This window comes from Hippocampus bargibanti, linkage group LG07 (assembly GCF_051943395.1).
Source record: "Hippocampus bargibanti isolate YZ-2025 linkage group LG07, ASM5194339v1, whole genome shotgun sequence".
NCBI classification, from domain to species: domain Eukaryota; kingdom Metazoa; phylum Chordata; class Actinopteri; order Syngnathiformes; family Syngnathidae; genus Hippocampus; species Hippocampus bargibanti.
The window spans coordinates 6634167-6655800 of record NC_142740.1 but is presented as its reverse complement, the minus strand read 5'-3'; the positions used below and the strand labels follow the sequence as shown (position 1 = coordinate 6655800).

At 42.4% G+C, this 21634-nt stretch overlaps 1 protein-coding gene across 5 annotated transcripts in view; it reads left to right on the top strand.

Annotated features, from left to right (window-relative positions):
* LOC148895296 (adenylate cyclase type 1-like) overlaps nucleotides 1-21634 on the top strand; it is a 102390-nt gene that overhangs the window by 12723 nt on the left and 68033 nt on the right. For 2 of the 5 annotated variants that reach the window (XM_089001005.1, XM_089001007.1), the window contains exons 1-4: nucleotides 6233-8748; nucleotides 11889-12038; nucleotides 14067-14185; nucleotides 16085-16196. In XM_089001005.1, coding sequence (XP_088857131.1) covers nucleotides 8155-8748; nucleotides 11889-12038; nucleotides 14067-14185; nucleotides 16085-16196 — 975 coding nt within the window. In that variant the 5' untranslated portion in view covers nucleotides 6233-8154. Of the gene's footprint in view, nucleotides 1-6232; nucleotides 8749-11888; nucleotides 12039-14066; nucleotides 14186-16084; nucleotides 16197-21634 lie in introns of those variants that run through there. The other 3 variants (XM_089001004.1, XM_089001006.1, XM_089001008.1) reach the window with 2 other exon arrangements.

The window sequence follows — 21634 nt, the reverse complement described above, 5'->3', positions numbered from 1 at the left end:
GGCCATCAACGACCATCACAAAGGTCAATAAAACGACTTTATTATATAGTACAGTTTATTTCTTTAATTATAATACCATAGCACATTTATTATACATAAAATAATGTATATTTTGTGTAGTTTTAAGGCTTAGAAAATTAGAAAGTAGAAAATGATGTTTTATGGGGACCTGGGAATGGATTATTCTCATTTTAATGGTTTCCTATGGGAAATTAATTTTTGGGAAACACACTATTCGCCTTACACAGTCTGTCATAGAACCAATTAAGTTCGTAAGCCAATGTATTACTGTACAATACGATACAATACAATACAATACAATACGTGCGGGTCGTCAGCCAAAGACGGACGGAGGCAAACAACCAAGCAGCTCTCAAAGCGTCGGAAGGAGAGCTAGACAGGAGAAGAAAAAACAGAGTGAGCCATTGTGTTAGATTGGGAAACACCTCATCGGCAGATCAGTCATCACCGCAAGTCTTACTGCCTGTGTTGCCATGGCAATAGGGGGACTGTCAGGCATCCTGGGTGGGGGTGGGGGATGGTCCAAATATCTACTGCTGTCACTTACTTTGGGAGACAGGAAAAAAAAATGGGGTTGGGGTGGGGGGGGGGGGGGTTGCATGGCTGTGTTTGTGTGCTCGCTGCTTATTTGACATTAAATTATGTTTGCCTATCCGGGAGATGGTAATGGTGTAGCTAGCTACCTATCTATTAGTTATCTATTAGTTAGCAAGCTAACTTGATCTATTTGAGTTATTCCCGGTTGAACGGGGGCACCATTTCTGGTCACCTAGCTAGCTAGCTATTTGCTATCTATTACCTGTCTAACTATCTAGCTAGCTAGCTAGCTATTAGTTCTCTATTAGCTAGCAAGCTAACTTGATCAATTTGAGTTATTCCCGGTTGAACAGGGTCACTGTTTCTGGCTACCTAGCTAGCTATTTGCTATCTATTAGCTGTCTAAATAGCTAGCTAGCTAGCTATCTATTAGTTATCTATTAGCTAGCAAGCTAACTTGATCTATTTGAGTTATTGCCGGTTGAACGGGGTCACCGTATCTGGCTACCTAGCTAGCTAGCTATTTGCTATCTATTAGCTGTCCAACTACCTAGCTAGCTATTAGTTATCTATTAGCTAGCTAGCTAACTAGATCTATTTGAGTTATTCCTGGTTGAACAGGGTCACCGTTTTTGGCTACCTAGCTGGCTATTTGCGATGTATTAGCTGTCTAAATAGCTAGCTAGCCAGATAGCTATTAGTTATCTATTAGCTAGCTAGCTAACTTGATCTATTTGAGTTATTCCCGGTTGAACAGGGTCACCGTTTCTGGCTCCATAGCTAGCTATTTGCTACGTATTAGCTGTCTAAATAGCTAGCTAGCCAGCTAACTATTAGTTTTCTATTAGCTAGCTAGCTAACTTGATCTATTTGAGGTATTCCCGGTTGAACGGGGTCACCGTTTCTAGTTACCTAGCTAGCTGTTTGCTATGTATTAGCTGTCTAAATAGCTAGCTAGCCAGCTAGCTATTAGTTATCTATTAGCTAGCTAACTAACTTCATCTATTTGAGTTATTCCCGGTTGAACAGGGTCACCGTTTCTGGCTACCTAGCTAGCTAGCTATTTACTATCTATTAGATGTCTAACAAGCTAGCTAGCTATTAGTTATCTATTAACTAGCTAGCTAACTTGATCTTTTTGAGTTATTCCCGGTTGAACGGGGTCACCGTTTCTGGCTACCTAGCTAGCTATCTATTTGCTATCTATTAGCTTTCTAATTAGCTAGCTAGTTAGCTAGCTATTAGTTATCTATTAGCGAGATAGCTAACCTGATTTATTTGAGTTATTACCGGTTGAACTGGGTCACCGTTTCTGGCTACCTAGCTAGCTATCTATTTGCTATCTATTGGCTGTCTAACTAGCTAGCTATCTATCTATTAGTTAGCTAGCTAATTTGATCTATTTGAGTTATTGTGCGCATGTGGCTGCCGCTGCTCACCCACAGAAAAACTTAACCGGTGACTGTAAAGTAACCTTGAGAGTTTTGAAAGGCGCTGATAAATGATAATAATAATAATAATAATAATAATAATAATAATTATTATTATTATTATTATTAATAACTTAGCATGACTTTGCTGTTGTGCGGTAGTCATGGTGCTTTGAGATACAAGTGACCTAACGTATGAAGTTTTGCTTTACACAAGGCATCTTTGTTCTCCAATTATGTATTTTTTGCTTTGATGCGAGGACAGACTTTCAAGTAGATGAGCGTATTGTGCTCGCGGTGAATTCAGCGCACTTGAAAATAGGCATCCGTTAGCGTATTGTGAGCAATTTCTAAAAAAAGAGGCGATTCACAGTTGAAGTTTGCTGCCAAACAAGCCAAAAACACTTTGTGTGTTGATTGAAACCAAACTTGCTCGGGAAAGGCCACGCTTGCCTTGGGCTAATTCTACCTAGCATCTTTGTTATGGTATTTTTACCTGCTGGTCAATGGGCGGGAGACAAACGGCACATGTGGCAATATGCTACGAACAAGAGAGGAAAGAAATCTGGCTGGGGGGTTAATAAGTAATGGAAAATGATTGGTATTGTTTGAATAAATAAAAACGTAATTTAATTAATGGCAATATTAATAAATAAACTAATAAGAATGAATTAATTACTTCTAGTAATTAAAAATAAATAATAATGAAATAATTAGTATCTAGCTTGCTAGCTCGCTAGATGGCATCTAGCTAGCGAGCCAGCTAGAAAGCATCTACTTTGCTAGATAGCATCTAGCTAGCGAGCCAGCAAGATTGCATCTATCTAGCGATCCAGCTAGATGCTATCTAGCTCGCTATCTATCTCGGTAGCTCACTCTCTATTTCGGTAGCTCGCTATCTATCTCGGTAGCTCGCTATCTATTTCGGTAGCTCGCTATCTATCTCGGTAGCTCGCTATCTGTCTCAGTGGCTCGCTATCTATCTCGGTAGCTCACTATCTATCTCGGTAGCTCGCCATCTATCTAGCGCTAGCTTGCTCGCTCATACATGTTAAGTTTCAGAAATCATAAATCGGGAGATTTTCGTACTCGCGACTGCCGGGCGTGTTAAAATAATGTGAGCGTTACAAAGGTGAAAATTAGAAGTCAATAAAACATAAACATGCTTTCATTGTTTATTTATACCATGAATTAGTATAAAAATGTATTTTTTTTTACATTTTCTTTTGTTTTACCTTACAAATTATTGCGTGTATTGTGGTCAAAATCGGGAGTCTCCCGACCAAATTGTGAAACTTAACATTTATGCTAGCTCACTCGCTAGCTAGCTCGTTAGCTTGTTAGCCTCAAGCTAGTGAGCCACCTAGATAGCATCTAGCTAGCGAGCCAGATATATAGCATTTAGCTCTGTAGCTCATTAGCTAGATAGTTTTTCTTAAGAAACAACGCAGGCTAGCTAATGGATAGCTAATAAATAGCTAATAGATAGCCAGATAGCCAACAGCAAGCCAGCTAACAGCCAGCCAGTTAGACAGCTAATAGGTAGCCAGCTAGCTAGTGGATGGCTAATAATAGATAGCTAATAGCTTGCCAGCTAGATAGCTGATAGCTTGCCAGCCAGATAGCCCAAAACTTTTTTTCGCACATCCTCATAACTGGCTATCTATTAGCTATTTATTTGCTGTCCTTTGGCTAGCTGGCTAGCTTTCAATCTATTTGAGTGACTTAGGGGTTGAGTGAACGCCGGGGCATGTGCCTGCCTCTGCTCACCCACAGAAAAACTTCATGCATGCATTTTCTGTGTAGCTCTATCTCTTGTTTCTATTTATAATTGTATTTTATTTATTGTATTCTATTTGTAATTATGTTTAATTTATTATAGTACCTGCTTGTCTAAGACTGTAGTAGCCTTGGGAGCTTTGAAAGGCGCTTAAAATAAAATGGATTATTATTATTGTTATTAATATTATAATATTATAAGTCAACAAAACAAAAATGCTTTCATTGTTTATTTACACATTCAATTAGTATAAAAATGTATTTTTTTACATTTTCTTTTGTTTTACCTGACAAATTATTGTAAGTACTGTGGTCAAAATAGGGAGCCTCCGGACCTAATCGTGAAACTTAACATGTATGCTAGCTAGCCCGTTAGCTTGACAGCATCTAGCGAGTGAGCCAGCTAAATAGCATCTAGTGAGGTAGATAGCATCTCGCTAGTGAGCAGCGAGATAGCATCTCGCTCAGTAGCTAGCTAGATAGCATCAAGCTAGTGAGCCAGCTAGATAGCATATAGTGAGGTAGATAGCTTCTAGATAGTGAGCCAGCTAGATAGCAACTAGCTCAGTAGCTCGCTTCTATCTAGCTAGTGAGTCAGCTAGATAGCATCTAGCTCAGTAGCTCACTAGATAGCATCTAGCTAGCGAGCCAGCTAGATAGCATCTAGCTTGTGAGCCAGCTAGATAGCATCTAGCGAGGTAGATAGCATCTAGATAGTGAGCCAGCTAGATAGCATCTAACTCATTAGCTCGCTGCTATCTAGCTAGTGAGTCAGCGAGATAGCATCTAGCTCAGTAGCTCGCTGCTATCTAGCTAGTGAGTCAGCGAGATAGCATCTAGCTCAGTAGCTCGCTAGGTAGCATCTAGCTAGTGAGCCAGCTAGATAGCATATAGCTAGTGAGCCCGCTAGATAGCATCTAGCAAGGTAGATAGCACCAATATAGTGAGCCAGCTAGATAACATCAAGGTCAGTAGCTCGCTGCTATCTAGCTAGTGAGTCAGCAAGATAGCATATACCTAGTGAGCCAGATAGATAGCATCTAGCGAGATAGATAGCATCACGATAGTGAGCCAGCTAGATTGCATCTAGCTCAGTAGCTCGCTGCTATCTATCTAGTGAGCCAGCTAGACAGCATCTAGCTCAGTAGCTCGCTAGATAGCATCTAGCTAGTGAGCCAGCTAGATAGCATCTGACTCAATACCACCCTAGCTAGCTAGCTAGATATTGTATAAAAATGGTGGTAAAACACATTTGGTATTTCTTTTTGCAAGTGTTAGTTTTTTTCCTCCCCCATAAAAGCATATGTAGGCTAGCATTCACATACCGAGAGGCAGATGTGCACGACGCGTGGCTAAAAGATGCAAATCCAGACAAAACATGCCCCAAACCGTCACAAACGTTTCATCGCGTTGCCTTGGATGCACACCCTAACACCTTTTTTATCCCTATTGGGGAGGAATCTATTTTTAAACCTCACACCGGTTGTGGTTGTTTTCAAAAAAGAAGCTTACAGAGCTGGAATGGTGAAATAGCGCCAGGGGGTTGGTGGACAAGGTTAGAAAAAAAAAACTAAATCTCGCCGTGCGCGCTTGGTGCAGCCGCGGCTATTTTTAGCCGGGGACTACATCTCCAGCGACTGCAGACGCCGAAGGGAATTCACTGAGCGGCGCTGCGTCGGTCGGAGCCGCCCGCCTTCAGCCCCAAACACGAGCCGCCGCGTCTCCCCAAGAAATGCCGCAGATGCATATGATGGAGTGAAGCATGATATTCTGGGGGTTTCAGGTGTGGGCTGGGGGTGCTTATTATAATAATACATTTCATTGACAAGCGCCTTTCAAAACTCTCAAGGTCACTTTACAGTCACAGGATCAGTTTTTCTGTGGGCGAGCAGCGGGAGCCACATGCACCAGCGTTCACTCAACCGGGAAAAACTCAAATAGACCAAGTTACCTAGCTAGCTAATAGATAACTAATACATAGCTAGCTAGCTTGTTAGACGGCTAATCAATACCAAATAGATAGCTAGCTATGTAGCCAGCAACGGTGACCAGGTTTAACCAGGAATAACTCAAATAGATCAAGTTAGCTAGCTAATAGAAAACTAATAGATAGCTAGCTAGTTGGACAGCTAATAGATAGCAAATAGATAGCTAGATAGGTATCCAGCAACGGAGACCGCGTTCAATCGGGAATAACTCAAATAGATGAGGTTAGCTAGCTACCTAATAGTAAACTAATAGCTAGCTATCTAGTAAGCTAGCTTGTTAGGCAGCTAATAGATAGCAAATAGATAGGAAATAGATAGATAGCTAGGTAGCCAGCAAGGGTGACCCCGTTCAATCGGGAATAACTCAAATAGATGAAGTTAGCTAGCTAATAGAAAATTAAGAGATCGCTCGCTAGCTAGCTAGCTAGTTATACAGCTACTAGATAGCAAATAGATAGCTAGCTAGGTACCCAGCAACGGTGACCACGTTCAATCAGGAATAACTCAAATAGATCAAGTTAGCTAGCTAGCTAATAGAAAACTAATGATAGATAGCTAGCTAGTTAGACAGCTAATAGATACCAAATAGATACGAAATAGATAGCTAGCTAGGTAGTCAGCAACGGGGACCACGTTCAATCGGGAATGACTCAAATAGATCAAGTTAACAAGCTGGCTAATAGAAAAGTAATAGATAGCTAGCTAGCTAGTTAGAGAGATAATAGATAGGAAATAGATAGCTAGCTAGGTAGCCAGCAAAGGTGACCCTGTTCAATCGGGAATAACTCAGATCAAGTTATCTAGCTAGCTAGCTAATAGATAACTAATAGATAGCTAGCTAGCTATTTTTGAGGCTGTTTGATGAGAGGCTCTGAGCATGGTCGAGTCAACTTCTCACGACATAGGACAGAATTATTGTCACTGTTTTATGAATTGAAGGTAATCCCTGACAGTGACCGTCACCATTAAAGGACAACCGACAACACCGGAAAGTTGCGTCCATAATTTGGAAAATGACTTCAAATGACTTCTACTGAGCGCATTTGACAAAGATTCCATCACATAACGCTATATTTTACCTGTGAAGACGTGCACTGAATATTCAGGAAGTTTTGTTTTCGAGTTGATGACGATGCCCTAAGTGACGTCACGGAGGGAACGCCCGTGACCGAGAAAGTGACACACAATGCATTTTGGGTACTTTGTTTCGTCTGAAAACACTGTGTTGATCGCAAAGTTAGAAGGAAAACTACATAAATGATGGTGAATCGTTGTGTGTCGCAGCCAATTGCAGTAATACGCATAAGGAAGGTGTATGTTTACACAAATTCCCATCGGACAAATCAGGCCAACGGAGCAGAGCAGTCGAGCACCAGCAGAGGCAAACTTGAAAGCTAACCAGAGTTAGCGATTCGGCGCTTGGATAGCGGAAGTTTGATGCATGATTACTCATTTAGTCACACTGCACGCTAACTGTGATCTCACCTGGTGAAAGAGAGCATTCGCCATATTAGTGGAGCAAACCGATCGGACAAATATCCACTTTCCACCGTGTCATGTTTTACTCTGTAGCGCTGTCGGAGCTTTCTCTCTCTTCTCAACATCTGATGTTCGTGTGGCGGTCTCCTTTGTGTGTGTGCGTAAAACCCAACCCCTCTGTCTTCTACCACGGATTTTAACCAATCACGGGCGGCTTTACGGCTCTGATAAGCGGCTTTATATAATGGACGAAATGCAGCTTGTGCGCCATCTTGTGCTTTTTCTGGGCGCTACATCGGAGTCCAGATCTTCACCGGTTTCATCGATTGCAGATAGCTCAAATTGATACAAAAGGACTTCTTTAATCGATAACAAACATTTATGCTTTCCTCTTCAGAACTATTTGAATCATAGTCATAACTGGATGAGTAACAAGAAAGCATCTTCTCCGAATCTGAACTCTCTGAAGGCATTGTTTTGTTTCTGGAGAAAGGCAGTTTGTGAAGGAGTATCCTGGCGTGACGTCACGAACAAAGGGGCGGGACTTTCTGAATCGCTCCAGTTCCGAGCTCATTTTATGGCACTTTGGTGTTTTGCATTTGACTAAAAATATCAGTTTGCGTGTTTTGGGTATTTTAGATGCTATAAAAACGTTTTCCTGATGTCAGTTAGGGGAAATAAATGTTGTCGGTTGTCCTTTAAGCAAGAGACGGTGTTCACTTTTCAGATACCATCAACCTGTGGCCAGGGTGCGCAAGCCCCCCCCCCCCCCCCCCCCCCCCCCCCGCGCGCGCTCCTTTTTCCACACTTTCCGCGGACCCGCGAAGTAGGAGGAGAGGGGGGGGGGGGTGGCGAGAAATTGCGAGCAGAAAGTTGAAGCGTCGCGCGCCGCCATCCCCCGCTTCGTGAATGGCCCCGCTATGGAGGAGATGGCGTTCCGGAGAGTCAAGGGGCGGCGGGGGAAGGGGTCTCGCCGCCCGGTTGCCGCCGTCGCCGACTCGGACGAGTTGAGCGTCCGCGAGCTGGAGGCTCTTTTCCACAACTACAACTTGAAGCTGGAGCAGACGTCCACGCTGAAGGCGCTGGCGGTACTGATCGTAGCGGCGGCGGCGCTCTCCCTGGCGGAGCTGCTGCGCAACCCGCGCCTCAGCCTCTCCAAGGGCTCCAACCCGGTTCACTGCGTGGTTTTCCTCTCGCTCTTCATCGTCACCAACGTCAAATACCTGCAGGTGACGCAGCTGCAGCAGACGGCTAAACTGGCGCTGCTCTTCTGCTTCACCTTCGCGCTCCTCTGCTGCCCCTTCCCGCTGGCGCTAGCGGCGCCGGAGCCGGATGCCGGCCCCCCTGCCCCCCAGCAAGGCGTTTGGCAGCTCATGCTGGTCACGCTGGTGGCGTACGCGCTGCTGCCGGTGAGGACTCTGCTGGCCGCGGTGTTTGGTGTCACGCTGGCCGCGTCCCACTTTATTGTCATCGCCACCTCCATTGCCGGGAGAATGCGCGAGCTGTGGAGACCGGTAGGTTCTGCCACCGCGTGTTTCGCTTGCCCAATTTGCCTTTGTCGTTGCGTCGCAGTGCCACTGTCAAAACCCGGAGCATGACTACCCCACTCGCGTGTAAGCCACAACACGAGGCTTGACGCGGTTGACTCGGTCAAGCGAGATTTGACACCACCTAGCTAGCACTTCTGTAAAAGTCTTCAACTCAGCCCAACTGTGGTTCCAGATCACGTCCAGATCACCAGACAGCCACGGCTGTCGAGAAATTGAGCAAAAATAGTTCAATAGTTCACCCCACAGCGAACAACTAATTAGCAACGAACACAGTCGAAAGCACAAAAACAGTCCAACCAAAACTCGAGTATCATGCGGAATCCAAAGCCAATGAATAAAAATGACTTTCGAGACAAGTTTTCGGGGTCTTGCTGACCGTTCAGTCCAAAGAGTAGCTAAGCCTCCGCTTTGTTTTCAGTACCTCTAATAGCATCCGGTACAATCCGGAAACTGTATCGAGAGGCAGTGAATGGATGACAACGTAGGAGTTATATGCACCCTCTTACGAGTACCAGTTAATGCACAAGCTGCAGCGTTATGGACCAACTGGAGACATTCGGTAGAGGATTGGTTGGGTGGCGATCTTGCCTCAAGTGGAGGACTATCTGGGAGTCTTGTTCACGAGCGATCAATGCAGTGTCTGCTGTGATGCGGACTTTGTACCGATCTGTCCTGGTGAAGAAGGAGCTGAGCCAAAAGACGAAACTCTCAATTGACCTCATCTAAGGTCACGAACTTTGAGTCGTGACCGAAAGAACCACATCCCGGATACAAGCGGCCGAAATGAGCTTTCGCCGGAAGGGTGTCTCTCCCTCAGAGATAAGGTGATAAGGTTATACATCAGCTTCTTAACCTTTTTTCCTCAATTCCCCACTTTCCAATTGGCCAACTCCCGGTTCCCCACGACAACAATGATATTCAAAAATACAGTTTTAATGAGACTTTTGCACTTGTTTTTAGCTACGAGGGCAGGGGTGGGTAACCTATGGCTCGCGATCCATATATGGCTCTTTTAATGATTGCATCTGGTTCGCCGATTAAACTACCGTAAATAAATAATCTCGTTTTTTCGCTGTTCATTTCCTGTTTGGGCTGCAATTGGTCGAAAGCGCAATTTTGATTGGATGATACTGACCTAAGGTGGCCGTTGATGTTCAATGAGCAATTTTGATTTGATGGCAGCCGTTGATGTCAAAACAGGTAAACGCCGCTTTTTAAATAAGCCCGACGAGTAAAAACAGGTGACGAGTATCGTACACTTCAGGTTGAATGCAATGAAACAATACCATGGATGAAACAGTGGAATGTCAGTGGAACTTTGACAAGCCCCATGCTAACGTTAGCATAAATATACTTCTGCTAGAGACGGCAGAAAGCAAGTTTGCAAGCTATTGAAGCCGTGTGCGGGCTAGCTGGCAGTAACTTTGCCAATGCACCCAGCAAATTGACTTTCATTCTGATCATATGGCTTGATTTTTTTTTACCAATCATGAGAAATGGAAAACTGGTGCGTATTATCAATCAATATTTGGTTCACCGGAAGAAATGACACGCCATTCCCCACTTCCCCAAAGGTTAAGAACCACTGGAAAAGGTTATACATAAAATAAGGTATATTTTGTGTAGTTTTTGTCATGATCTGGTTGGCGACCAACGCGGGGCGCTGTCGGCCCCGCCTGCACCTGCACAGGTGCTGGTCGTCCCGATCAGATTGGCGACCAACGGGTAGCGACGTCAGCCCTGCCTGCAGCCTCGCAGGTGCTGGTCGTTTTAATCACTATCACTTAAAAGGACACCCGGCACGACCATCCGGTATCGGTTCATTGTTTGCTGCATGTATTGTGTATGCTGTGTATGTGTTTGTTTAACCTTGGCGGACTTTTACTTTTGGTCTTCTTTTGATACTTTGTATTTTTTCTGTTCAGATGATTTTGATGTTTTACATTTTGTTCCTGCTGACCTTTATTATAATACAATTTGTCAAACAACCTCCTGCTCCCTCCTGCCTGCTTTTTGGGATCCGCACACGCCATCACCACCTCGCAAAACGTGACAGTTGTAAGGCATATTTAGTAGAAAATTATGTTTTATGGGAACCTGGGAACGGATTATTCTCTTTTTAATGGTTTCTTATAGGAAATAAATGTTTGGCAGATGAACTTTTCACCTTACACACACTTTCTGGGAACCAATTAAGTTTGTAAGATGCGGTATCACTGTACATAAAAAAGGTATATTTGGTGTAGTTGTAAGGCTTATTTAGTAGAAAATGATGTTTTATGGGGACCTGGGAACAAAGTATTCTGATTTTAATGGTTTCTTATGGGAAATAATTGTTTGGCAGACAAACTTTTCACCTTACACACACTCTCTGGGAACCAATTAAGTTTGTAAGATGCGGTATCACTGTACATAAAAACGGTATATTTGGTGTAGTTGTAAGGCTTATTTGGTAGAAAATGATGTTTTATAGGGACAAGGGAACAATTTATTCCGATTTTAATGGTTTCTTATGGGAAATAATTGTTTGGAAGACAAACTTTTCACCTTACACACACTCTCTGGGAACCAACTAAGTTTGTGAGCTGAAGTATGACTGTACATAAAATAAGGTACGTTTTGTGTAGTTGTAAGGCTTATTTAGTAGAAAATGATTATATATGGGGACCTGGGAACAGATTATTCTGATTTTAATGGTTTCTTATGGGAAATAATTGTTTGGCAGATGAACTTTTCACCTTACACACACTCTCTGCGAACCAATTAAGTTTGTAAGCTGAGGTATCACTGTACATAAAAAAGGTATATTTTGTGGAGTTGTAAGGCGTATTTAGTAGAAAATGAAGTTTTATGGGGACCTTGGGACAGATCATTCTGATTTTAATGGTTTCTCATGGGAAATAATTGTTTGGCAGACAAATGTTTCGCTTTCTGGGAACCACTTAAGTTCGTAAGCTGATGTATGTATGCTGTTTTATTTCCACAAACTTTATTAATTTCTGGGGAACAAAAGCCTGGAAACGCAAAATGGGCAATGATCCCATTCAGCTATTTTGTTTGTTTGTTTATTTATTTGGTGTGTCCCGTCTGCTCTCTGTTTGTAGTTGGCGGCCAACGCGGTGCTTTTCAGCAGTGTCAACCTGTTGGGGGCGTTTGTGCGGATTTTGACGGAGCGCATGCAAAGAAAAGTCTTCCTGCAGGCCCGCACCTGCATCGAGGAGCGCCTCAGACTGGAGGACGAGAACGAGAAGCAGGTAAGGCTCGCGCCGTTCTGGTTTTGTTTTTTTAGCAGGCTGCCTACTGACGGGTAATTATGCAAGCAGGTTGCTTTCATGGTCGGCGTATTTGTGGAAAGGTTACAGTGAAAGAAAATCCTGATTGGGATCCATCAAGCGCTAGCCGACAGACGGAGCTTTACCCTTTAGCATCGTTAAATCCGACATTTGATTTGCTTAGTTATTTTCCAATTTCCGATGAGGGAATTGGAAAGGTGAGAAAATGGATAGAAAACAGTGAAATTTGGACTAGTTTCAACTTTATTGATAGTTCAAAGACAAAGTGTAGACTGCAAGGTTAAAATATCCCATCAATCAGGCTCCACAAATAACCCACACAAGCCATCTGTACAATTTCAAGTGATAAGAAAAGCAAGGGAGCCAAATATTAATGAAGTTTCTAGTGGGTCTGCCTGCATCTGTTGCAATATCACAACTTCCAAGAGCTCCTTGAGACACTAGCAAAAAGCTATCCATTTCATTCAGCCAGCAACGACCATCACAAAGGTAAATAAAATGACTTTATTATATAGTACAGTTTATTTCTTTAATAATAATAATACCATATCACATTTATTATACCTAAAATAAGGTATTTTGTGTGTAGTTCTAAGGCTTATTCTGTAGAAAATGATGTTTTATGGGGACATCGGAACGGATTGGTCTCATTTGAATGGTTTCCTATGGTAAATTAATGTTTGGAATACACACGTTTTGGCCTCACACACACTTTCTGGGAACCAATTAAGTTCGTAAGCCAAGGTATTACTGTATCACCAATCCTGAGTCCTCATGATTGACAAATTATCTTCAACTTGAACTCACGCGTCATACTGACGTCTGTGTTTTGGGAATTTTAGGGTTTGATCTTTGGTGCGCATGACAGATATTTTCGTGGCGTACCAGTTGGAAAGGAACGCGATGGCAACGCAAACAGTCACGAACAGCGAGTTTGCTTAGTTGTCATGGAGATGGATGGCCTGACATTCAAGTGTGGCGGTGCATACGGCGACGCGTTGTGGAATACAGCGAGAATTATTCAGATATTCCGTTTTAATTTCTCTTCTTTTGGATTAACAAGGAAAAGATCGGGGGGGATTCAAACCAATTAAAGTCACTTTTGACACGAGTAACAGCCTCGTTTTCCACACATGGACATGAATTATGTGATTGCAGTGGTACCTCAGCTTATGAACTTAATTGGTTCCTAGGAAGTGTGTGTATGGTGAAAAGTTTGTTTGCCAAACATTTATTGCCCATAAGAAACCATTAAAAATGAGAATAATCCGTTCCCAGGTTCCCATAAAACATAATTTTTGACTAAATAAGCCTTAAAACTACACAAAATATACATTATTCTATGCATAATAAATGTGGTATTGTATTGTAATGAAAGAAATAAAAAATACTGTAAATAAAGTTGTTTTATTGACCTTTGCGATGGTCGTTGATGTAGTTGCCTCTTGATGATATCCAAGTGAAGTTGCTGTGCTTTCTCTGCAATAATACCCTCACTCACACGGTCCCCTGCTAGCTGCTTTTCGTGAATCCAAATCGACAGAAGTTTTTCAAACTCTTCTATTAACTGAGACTGTTGCTTAGACAACACACTTAGCCACACGTAGCAATGGTCAACTTAGCGTATTGGTACTGGGACCGTGCTGCTGTGTGGTTCGGTTCGTTCGCCGAAAACTAATTCGTATGCCAAGATTATATTCTCGCGTATGTAATGTTCGTAAGGTGAAGCGTTCGTAAGATGAGATATCACTGCATTTCTCATGATCAGTTTGGGTTTCTGTTTTTTTCACCTGAATCACGATCTCGATTGACCGAGAACTTGGCCTTCCACCTCAGCAAAATGCAAAACTTCAGGAAAAAACTTGGGCGTGTCATTTCCCAAATATTTTATTCTGGTGTTTGCAGTCTGCTTGCCATTATTTTTCACAAAAATAACAAAATGTTGATATCGCTCACCAAAACAGTTTCCCCCCACTCCCCCTTTCTCAGGAACGTCTGCTAATGAGTCTGTTGCCCAGGAATGTTGCCATGGAGATGAAGGAGGACTTTCTGAAGCCCCCGGAGAGAATCTTTCACAAGATCTACATTCAACGTCACGACAATGTCAGGTATGGGCTGTCATGACAACTTGAAGACATGGATGCAAATACGCACATCAAGGTCAATGAATAGAAGGGGACCAACTAAGTCCACAGACCTTGTCCTTGATGATTAAGACACCGTATATAGGCCTCGTTGTCCAGTTGTTACAGTGTCGACCTGACCGTGCAGAGGTACCAGGTTCAATTCCTGTTCCCGACTCCCTGTACAGAGGTAGCATGTTCTTCTCCGGTACTCCGGTTTCCTCCCATATTCCAAAAACTAAGTCCGCAGACCTTGTACTTGATGATTAAGACACCGTATATAGGTCTCCTTGTCCAATTGTTCGAGCGTCAACCTGACCGTGCAGAGGTACCAGGTTCAATTCCTGTTCCGGACTCCCTGTAGGGAGGTAGCTAGTTCTTCTGTACTACTTCTCAACTCCGGTTTCCACCCACATTCCAAAAACATGTGTGGCAGGTTGATTGAACACTCCAGATTGTCCCAAGGTGAGATTCATCGAGGAAAAGGTTTCTTCAGCCGTCATCTGAAGTACATATGACGGCTGAAGAAACCTTTTTCTCGGTGGTCCACTCCTGTACGACTGAGAGCCTACACAGACTTAGTTGAGATTGTGAGCATAAATGGTGGTTCTAGTCTCTAGCCTTCCTGGGTGAATTAAATTGGGGATAAGTAGCTTTCATCACGTTCCTCAGTTTCACTGGATCAGGTAATCGACAGAATTCAGGTCCAACTTGTCACTCATTTGGTGGTACAGTGATACCTCGGTTTACGAACCCCTTGGCTTTGGAACTTTTCGAGTTACGAACGTTAAATTTATGAAAATTTTACCATGGCATATGAGCTATTTTTTGTATACACATGGAGCGCCACAATGAGTGATGTGTCGTTCGCGAACGAGCCCGTTCTCCTAAAAGGAAATGGGAGCTGACTTTTTTTTTGTCCTCTATTCCCCTCCCCCGGTCTTAAAGCTGCACGTGAACTGTCAAGAACGCAGCAGTGAGGGGCGGGGTTTACAGAGAGAGAGTGAGGCCGTTCTTCATAAAAGAAAATGGCAGCCGACTTGTTTTTTGTCTTCTATTCCCCGCCCCCAGTCTTCGATTAAAGCCACGTGATTGATCAAGAACGCAGCAGTGAGGGGAGGTGGTTTAAACATTAAAGAGACAGGCAGACGACAGAGAGAGTAAATAGAGAGAAAATGGATAGAAAACACAGTGAAATTTGAACTTTGATAGTTCAAAGGCAGAGTGTAGACTGCAAGATTAAAATCAACCAGGCTTCACAAATAACCTGCACAAAACATCTGCACACTTGATGCAAAAAGCTATCAACCCAGCTAAACAGAACACAATTGATGATGAACTCGGTAAAATTACCACAGAGAAAGCACCTCCAAGGGATCATTCCTCATGATGGTGAAAGAAGGCTACATTCCTCATAAAGTGTTTAATGCTGATGAAACCGGTCACTCCATCCCATCAAGCCATCAACGACCATCACAAAGGTAAATAAAATGACTTTATTATATAGTACAGTTTATTTATTTAATTATACTACCATAGCACATTTATTATACATAAAATAAGGTATATTTTGTGTAGTTTTAAGGCTTAGAAAATTAGAAAGTAGAAAATTATGTTTTATGGGGACCTGGGAACGGATTATTCTCATTTTAATGGTTTCCTATGGGAAATTAATTTTTGGGATACATACTTTTTGCCTTACACACTCTGTCTGGGAACCAATTAAGTTTGTAAGCCAATGTATCACTGTATCCCTTATCACGTTGCGGTTCACTCTGATGTCTTGGCAGATTCTGTTTGTTTTGAATGCGTCGCAAGAAATCCATGAATCTGACGTCCACCTGATGTTTGTTTGAACCTCTCTTGTTCCGTCTTTCTTGACAGCATTTTGTTTGCCGATATCGTGGGCTTCACCAGCCTGGCTTCTCAGTGCACCGCACAGGAGTTGGTCAAGTTGCTCAATGAGCTTTTTGGGAAGTTTGATGAACTTGCGACGGTGAGTACCAGATGTTTTTTTTTTTGAGCTCTTAAAATTCAATCCAAAGATGAAATTCAGTGATACCTCAGTTTACGAACGCTTAAAGTCACAAACTTTTCGCCTTACAAACATTAAATTCGCGAGAATATAATCTTGGCATACAAACTAGTTTTCGGCGGATGAACCAAACCACACAGTGCCACAGTGGCTGGCGGACTAGTTTTCGACACCCCCTTTGAGTGCAGACGTGGTTTGTTATCGTGTGGAGTACTTTTGCTATAATGGGCCCGAAAAAGACCCCACCACAGACTCGTGTTAAGCCAAAGAGGACACAAAAGAAAATGAAGGTTGAGCAGAAGAAGGAGATCATCAAAAAACACCAACGAGGTAGCCGTTTGTGTGACTTAGCATCCCAGTACCAGTATGCTAAGTCGGCCATTGTGGCTACGTGTGTTTCTGTGTTGTCTAAGCAACGGTCTCAGGCAATAGAAGAGGTTAAAAAAACGTCTGTTGATTGGGATTAACGAAAAGCAGCTAGCAGGGGACAGTGTGAGTGAGAACCTCACTCCAATACCATCAAGAGCCGACTACATCAACGACCATGACAAAGGTCAATAAAACGACTTTATTATACAGTACAGTTTATTTCTTTAATTACAATACAATAACATGTTTTTTATACATTAAATAAGGTATATTCTGTGTATTTTTAAGGCTTAGTAGTAGAGAATTGTGTTTTATGGGGACCTGGGAACGGATTATTCTCATTTTAATGGTTTCTTATGGGAAATAAATGTTTGGAAATGAACTTTTAACCTTACACACACTTTTTGGGAACCAATTAAGTTCGTAAGCCGAGTTATCACTGTAACTAAATCTGCTGGGAGATATTAAGGGAGGGCCGCCAAAGGTCGAGACGGACCATTCGATGTGTAAGGTTCTAAGTGAGAAATTGCAATAAACTTTTTTTTGTAGACAGAGCGGGAGATAAGCACTAAGGAGATTACGCTCTGATTGTGCCTGCGTGCCAAGAGAGAGAGTGCGTGAGGCGGTAACGCCACCGTTGTACACTCAGTCAAATAGATGGAGTGACCACAGAGAAGGAACTCTGGCCTTGCCAGAAAGAGTCTCACCAAAAGCCAGTCTGACCTTTCCAATACCTTGTCTTACAAACTTAATTGGTTCCCAGACAGAGTGTGTAAGGCAAAAAGTGTGTATCCCAAAAATTAATTTCCCATAAGAAACCATTAAAATGAGAATAAGCCGTTCCAAGGTTCCCATAAAACATCATTTTCTGTGAAATAAGCATTAAAACTACACAAAATACACCTTATTTTATGCATAATAAATGTGCTATTGTATTGTAATGAAATAAATACACTGTAATGTATAATAAAGTCGTTTTATTGACTTTTGTGATGGTCGGTGATGGCTTGATGGAATGGCATCAAGCATTAAACACTTGATGAGGAACGTCACCTTCTTTCACCATCTTGAGGAATGATCCCTTGTAGGTGCTATCTCTGTGATAATTTTATCTAGTTCCTCATCAATTGTGTTCTGTTTAGCTGGGTTGATAGCTTTTTGCATGTACAGATGGTTGTGGTTGTGTTTGTGGAGCCTGATTGATGGGATATTTTAACATTGCAGTCTCCACACTGCCTTTGAACGATCAAAATTGAAACTCACTGTCGCCTGCCTGTCTCTTTAATGTTTAAACCACCCCCCCCCTCACTGCTGCGTTCTTGACCAATCACATGGCTTTAACCGAAGACTGGGGGCGGAGACTAGAAGACAAAAACAGTCGGCTGCCGTTTTGTTGTTAGAAGAACGGGCTCGTTCGCAAACGACACATCACTCATTGAGGCAGCGCCGTGTGCGTAAAAAGTTCATATGCCAAGGTAAAGTTTGTATGCCAAGGAAAAATTTTCATATATGTAACGTTCGTAAACTGAAAAGTTTGTAAGCCAAGGGGTTCGTAAACCGAGGTATCACTGTATTTGCTCAGGGCAGGATTCACTTTGACTGACCGGTGTGGAGTGCTTACGTTGTCTGGTCCATACGCTCGATATCATCGCATGCGATGAGTCATTTTCGAGTAGAGTCTCTGCGACATGTGACTCTTGTGAGCCACGTGGTCTTCTGGGACTGGTTCGCACTTGATCTCTACATTCACACAGAAAAGTCGGCAGGATTATCCTCTCTGACTTGGTTCCGCGTCCCAGCAATCAGTCCCGGTTTAATACCGCCAGAGACGCAGGGCGGGGGACAAGATTTGAGGTGATATACTCCAACCCCTTCCCCCGTCCGTCCCGGTGTAATCCGTTCTGGTGCAGTCAGGATGGCGCATAGATCAGAATTACTCATGGTATCGCTGACTTATTATTGGTCTTTAAGAGAATACTTATGACAGTCTAGCTCGCTATCAAGCTAGCTACCAACCTAGCTATCTATTTGCTCTCTATTAGCTGTCTAGCTGGCTGGCTAGCTATCTAGCTAGCTATCATTTGGCTATCTAGCGATCTAGCTGGCTAGGTAGCTATCTATAGCGCCTGTATTTGCTGTCTATTAGCTATCTATCTGGCTGGCTGTCTAGCTGGCTATCTATTAGCTATCTCTCTAGATAGCTAGCTAGCTAGTTATTTTCTGTCTATTAACTATCTATCTAGCTGGTTGGCTGTCAGGCTAGCTATCTATCTAGATAGCTAGATAGATAAATATCTATCTAGATAGCTAGTTACCTAGTTGTGTTATGTTCATACTGTCTACTTGTTATCTAATTTACAAAAGATTCTTTTATTGCAGTGGCTTTTTTGGGTGTTCGGTTATCTTGCATATTTCGGCGTATACTTCTTCTGGACAGCGCCTGAAGGGGTAACTGTCTAGAGGAAAAGAATCTGTTGTAAGCTAGCTACCTACCTAGCTATCTATTTGCTCTCTATTAGCTGTCTAGCTGGCTGGCTAGCTATCTATCTAGCTATCATTTGGCTATCTAGCTGGCAAGGTAGCTATCTATAGCGACTGTATTTACTGTCTATTAGATAGCTATCTGGCTGGCTGCCTAGCTGGCTATCTATTAGCTATCTATCTAGATAGCTGGCTACCTAGCTAGCTATCTATTTGCTGTCTATTAGCTATCTATCTATCTCGCTGGTTGGCTGTCTGGCTATCTATCTATTAGTTATCTATCTAGATAGCTAGCTACCTAGTTGTGTTAAGTTCATACTGTCTACTGGTCTTACTAAGTTCATACTGTCTACTTGGAAAATAATCTGTTGTATCTATTTGCTGTCTATTAGCTATCTATCTAGCTGGTTGGCTGTCGAGCTGGCTACCTATTACAGTAAAGTCTCGTTATATCGATATCGGATATATCGATAGTCCCGGTTATATCGATACTATTTTTATGCACGCACGGAGAAAATTACATGCAAACAGGGTCGGATATATCGATAGTCCCGGTTATATCGATATTTTTCGGACTCCCTTGAATATCGATATAACGAGACTATACTGTAGCTATCTAGCTGGCTATCTATTAGCTAGCTATTAGTTGGCTATTCTATCTATTTGAGTCGCAACCTTAGCTTCTTTCAAGACAGATGAGCGGCCGCTACCGCTGACCTGCCCGAGTAGCAGATGCGTCCCACCGCGCCGAAGAGGCAGGAGACTAAACGTCAGCGACTTCGCAAACATGAATGAGCGTCTTTTATAAAGCGTTGAGGGTTCTCTTGAAGGCGCGCGGATTCCACTTCCCCTCGCCATGCGTACCTCGCCTCAAGCGATAATGGGGGAAATCTTTGATTTAATTAACGACGGCTCAATTGCAGCGCCTGCAAGAACATTACCGCGTCGTTGTCTTCTCCCTTTATTAAATTGAAAAGGCTTAAACCTTAGAGATTCAGACATTAATTAGAAAGCTGCCACAGTTGCAGTTTGGAGTTCATTTTTGAAACTTAGCAGTCCAGAACTTTCGTTTAAAGAACACGCAGGGTATACGATTTGGTGTTTATGGAGTGAACAGTTATTCTCTTAAAGGACAACCGACAACAATTTTTTGTTTCTTAACTGACATCAGAAGAACGTTTTATAGCATCTAAAATACCCAAAACACGCAGTATGATATTTTTAGTCAAATGCAAAACACCAATAAATATAACTTAAAGTGTCCAAAATCTGCAAAAAATTGAGCTGCGAATTGAGCATTTTCAGAAAGTCCCGCTGCCACGTCACGCCAAGACGTCTTGCATTGCTGGAGAATAAAAACAATGGCTTCAGATTCGTAAAATATGCTTTCTTGTTACACATCCAGTTATGAATATGATTCAAATAGTTGTGAAGAGCAAATCATACATGTTTGCAATTGATTAAAGAATTTATTCTGTGCCATGTTGAGGCAACATTGGGGGGAAATGTACCACCCAAAAAGAGGCAGAAAATGGCGTCAAAGCTCCTGTGAGGACTTAATCATCCCGTTTCCACAGGCTGATAAATTCCTTCCATGGAGCTTGGTCGCCCTCTTCTGGCGGCTTTTTGGTGCAACACGAGGTTTTAAGACCAAACAAGTACAGCAAAATACATTGACGTGATGGAAGGACTGCTACAATGTGTCTTTTTTTCAGTCAGGGGCGTTCCTTCAGTGACGTCACGTACGGACTCGTCACCAACTCAAAAACAAGACTTCCTGAATATTCAGCGCGAGTCTTAAAACGTAAAATATAGCTATATGCGGTGGAATCTTTGTAAAATACGCTCAGTAGAAGTCATTTGAAGCCATTTTACAAATTATGGACACAACTTGTCCGGAGACGTCGGTTGTCCTTTAAATGGTATAGTGTTAAGGCAATTTGCTATACAAACATATTTTAAACATCTTTTTATTTCCTTATACAGTGAGACCTCAACTTACGAACTTAATTGGTTCCCAGACAGAGTGTGTTAGGCGAAAAGTGTGTATCTCAAAAAAAAAATTCCTATAGGAAATCATTAAAATGGGAATAATCCGTTCCCGGGTTTCCATAAAATATACTTTTCAACTAAATAAGCCTTAAAACTACACACAACCTACCTTATCCTATGTATAATAAATGTGCTATTGTATTGTAATGAAAGAAATACACTGCACTATATAATAAAGTCACTTTATTTACATTTGTGATTGTCATTGATGGCTCTTAATTGACACCTGTTGCTTTCTGACTTGTAAGGTCTTACGAAACTGAGGCATCACATCATGTTGATGATTCTCATAGCCTTTTCTGGATGGAACTGTTCAATAAAAGCTATCTATCCTCTTGAAGACAAATCAAATTCTCTGTGTTGATAACCTCATTATGGTCAGCAACAAGCTCCTCGATGTCATCTGCATTCACTTCGACTCCCGTAGGTGCTGGCAGAGATTTTATGACAACAAAAGGCGCGAGTCCGATGATTCCACGGACGCGGAATAAAACGCG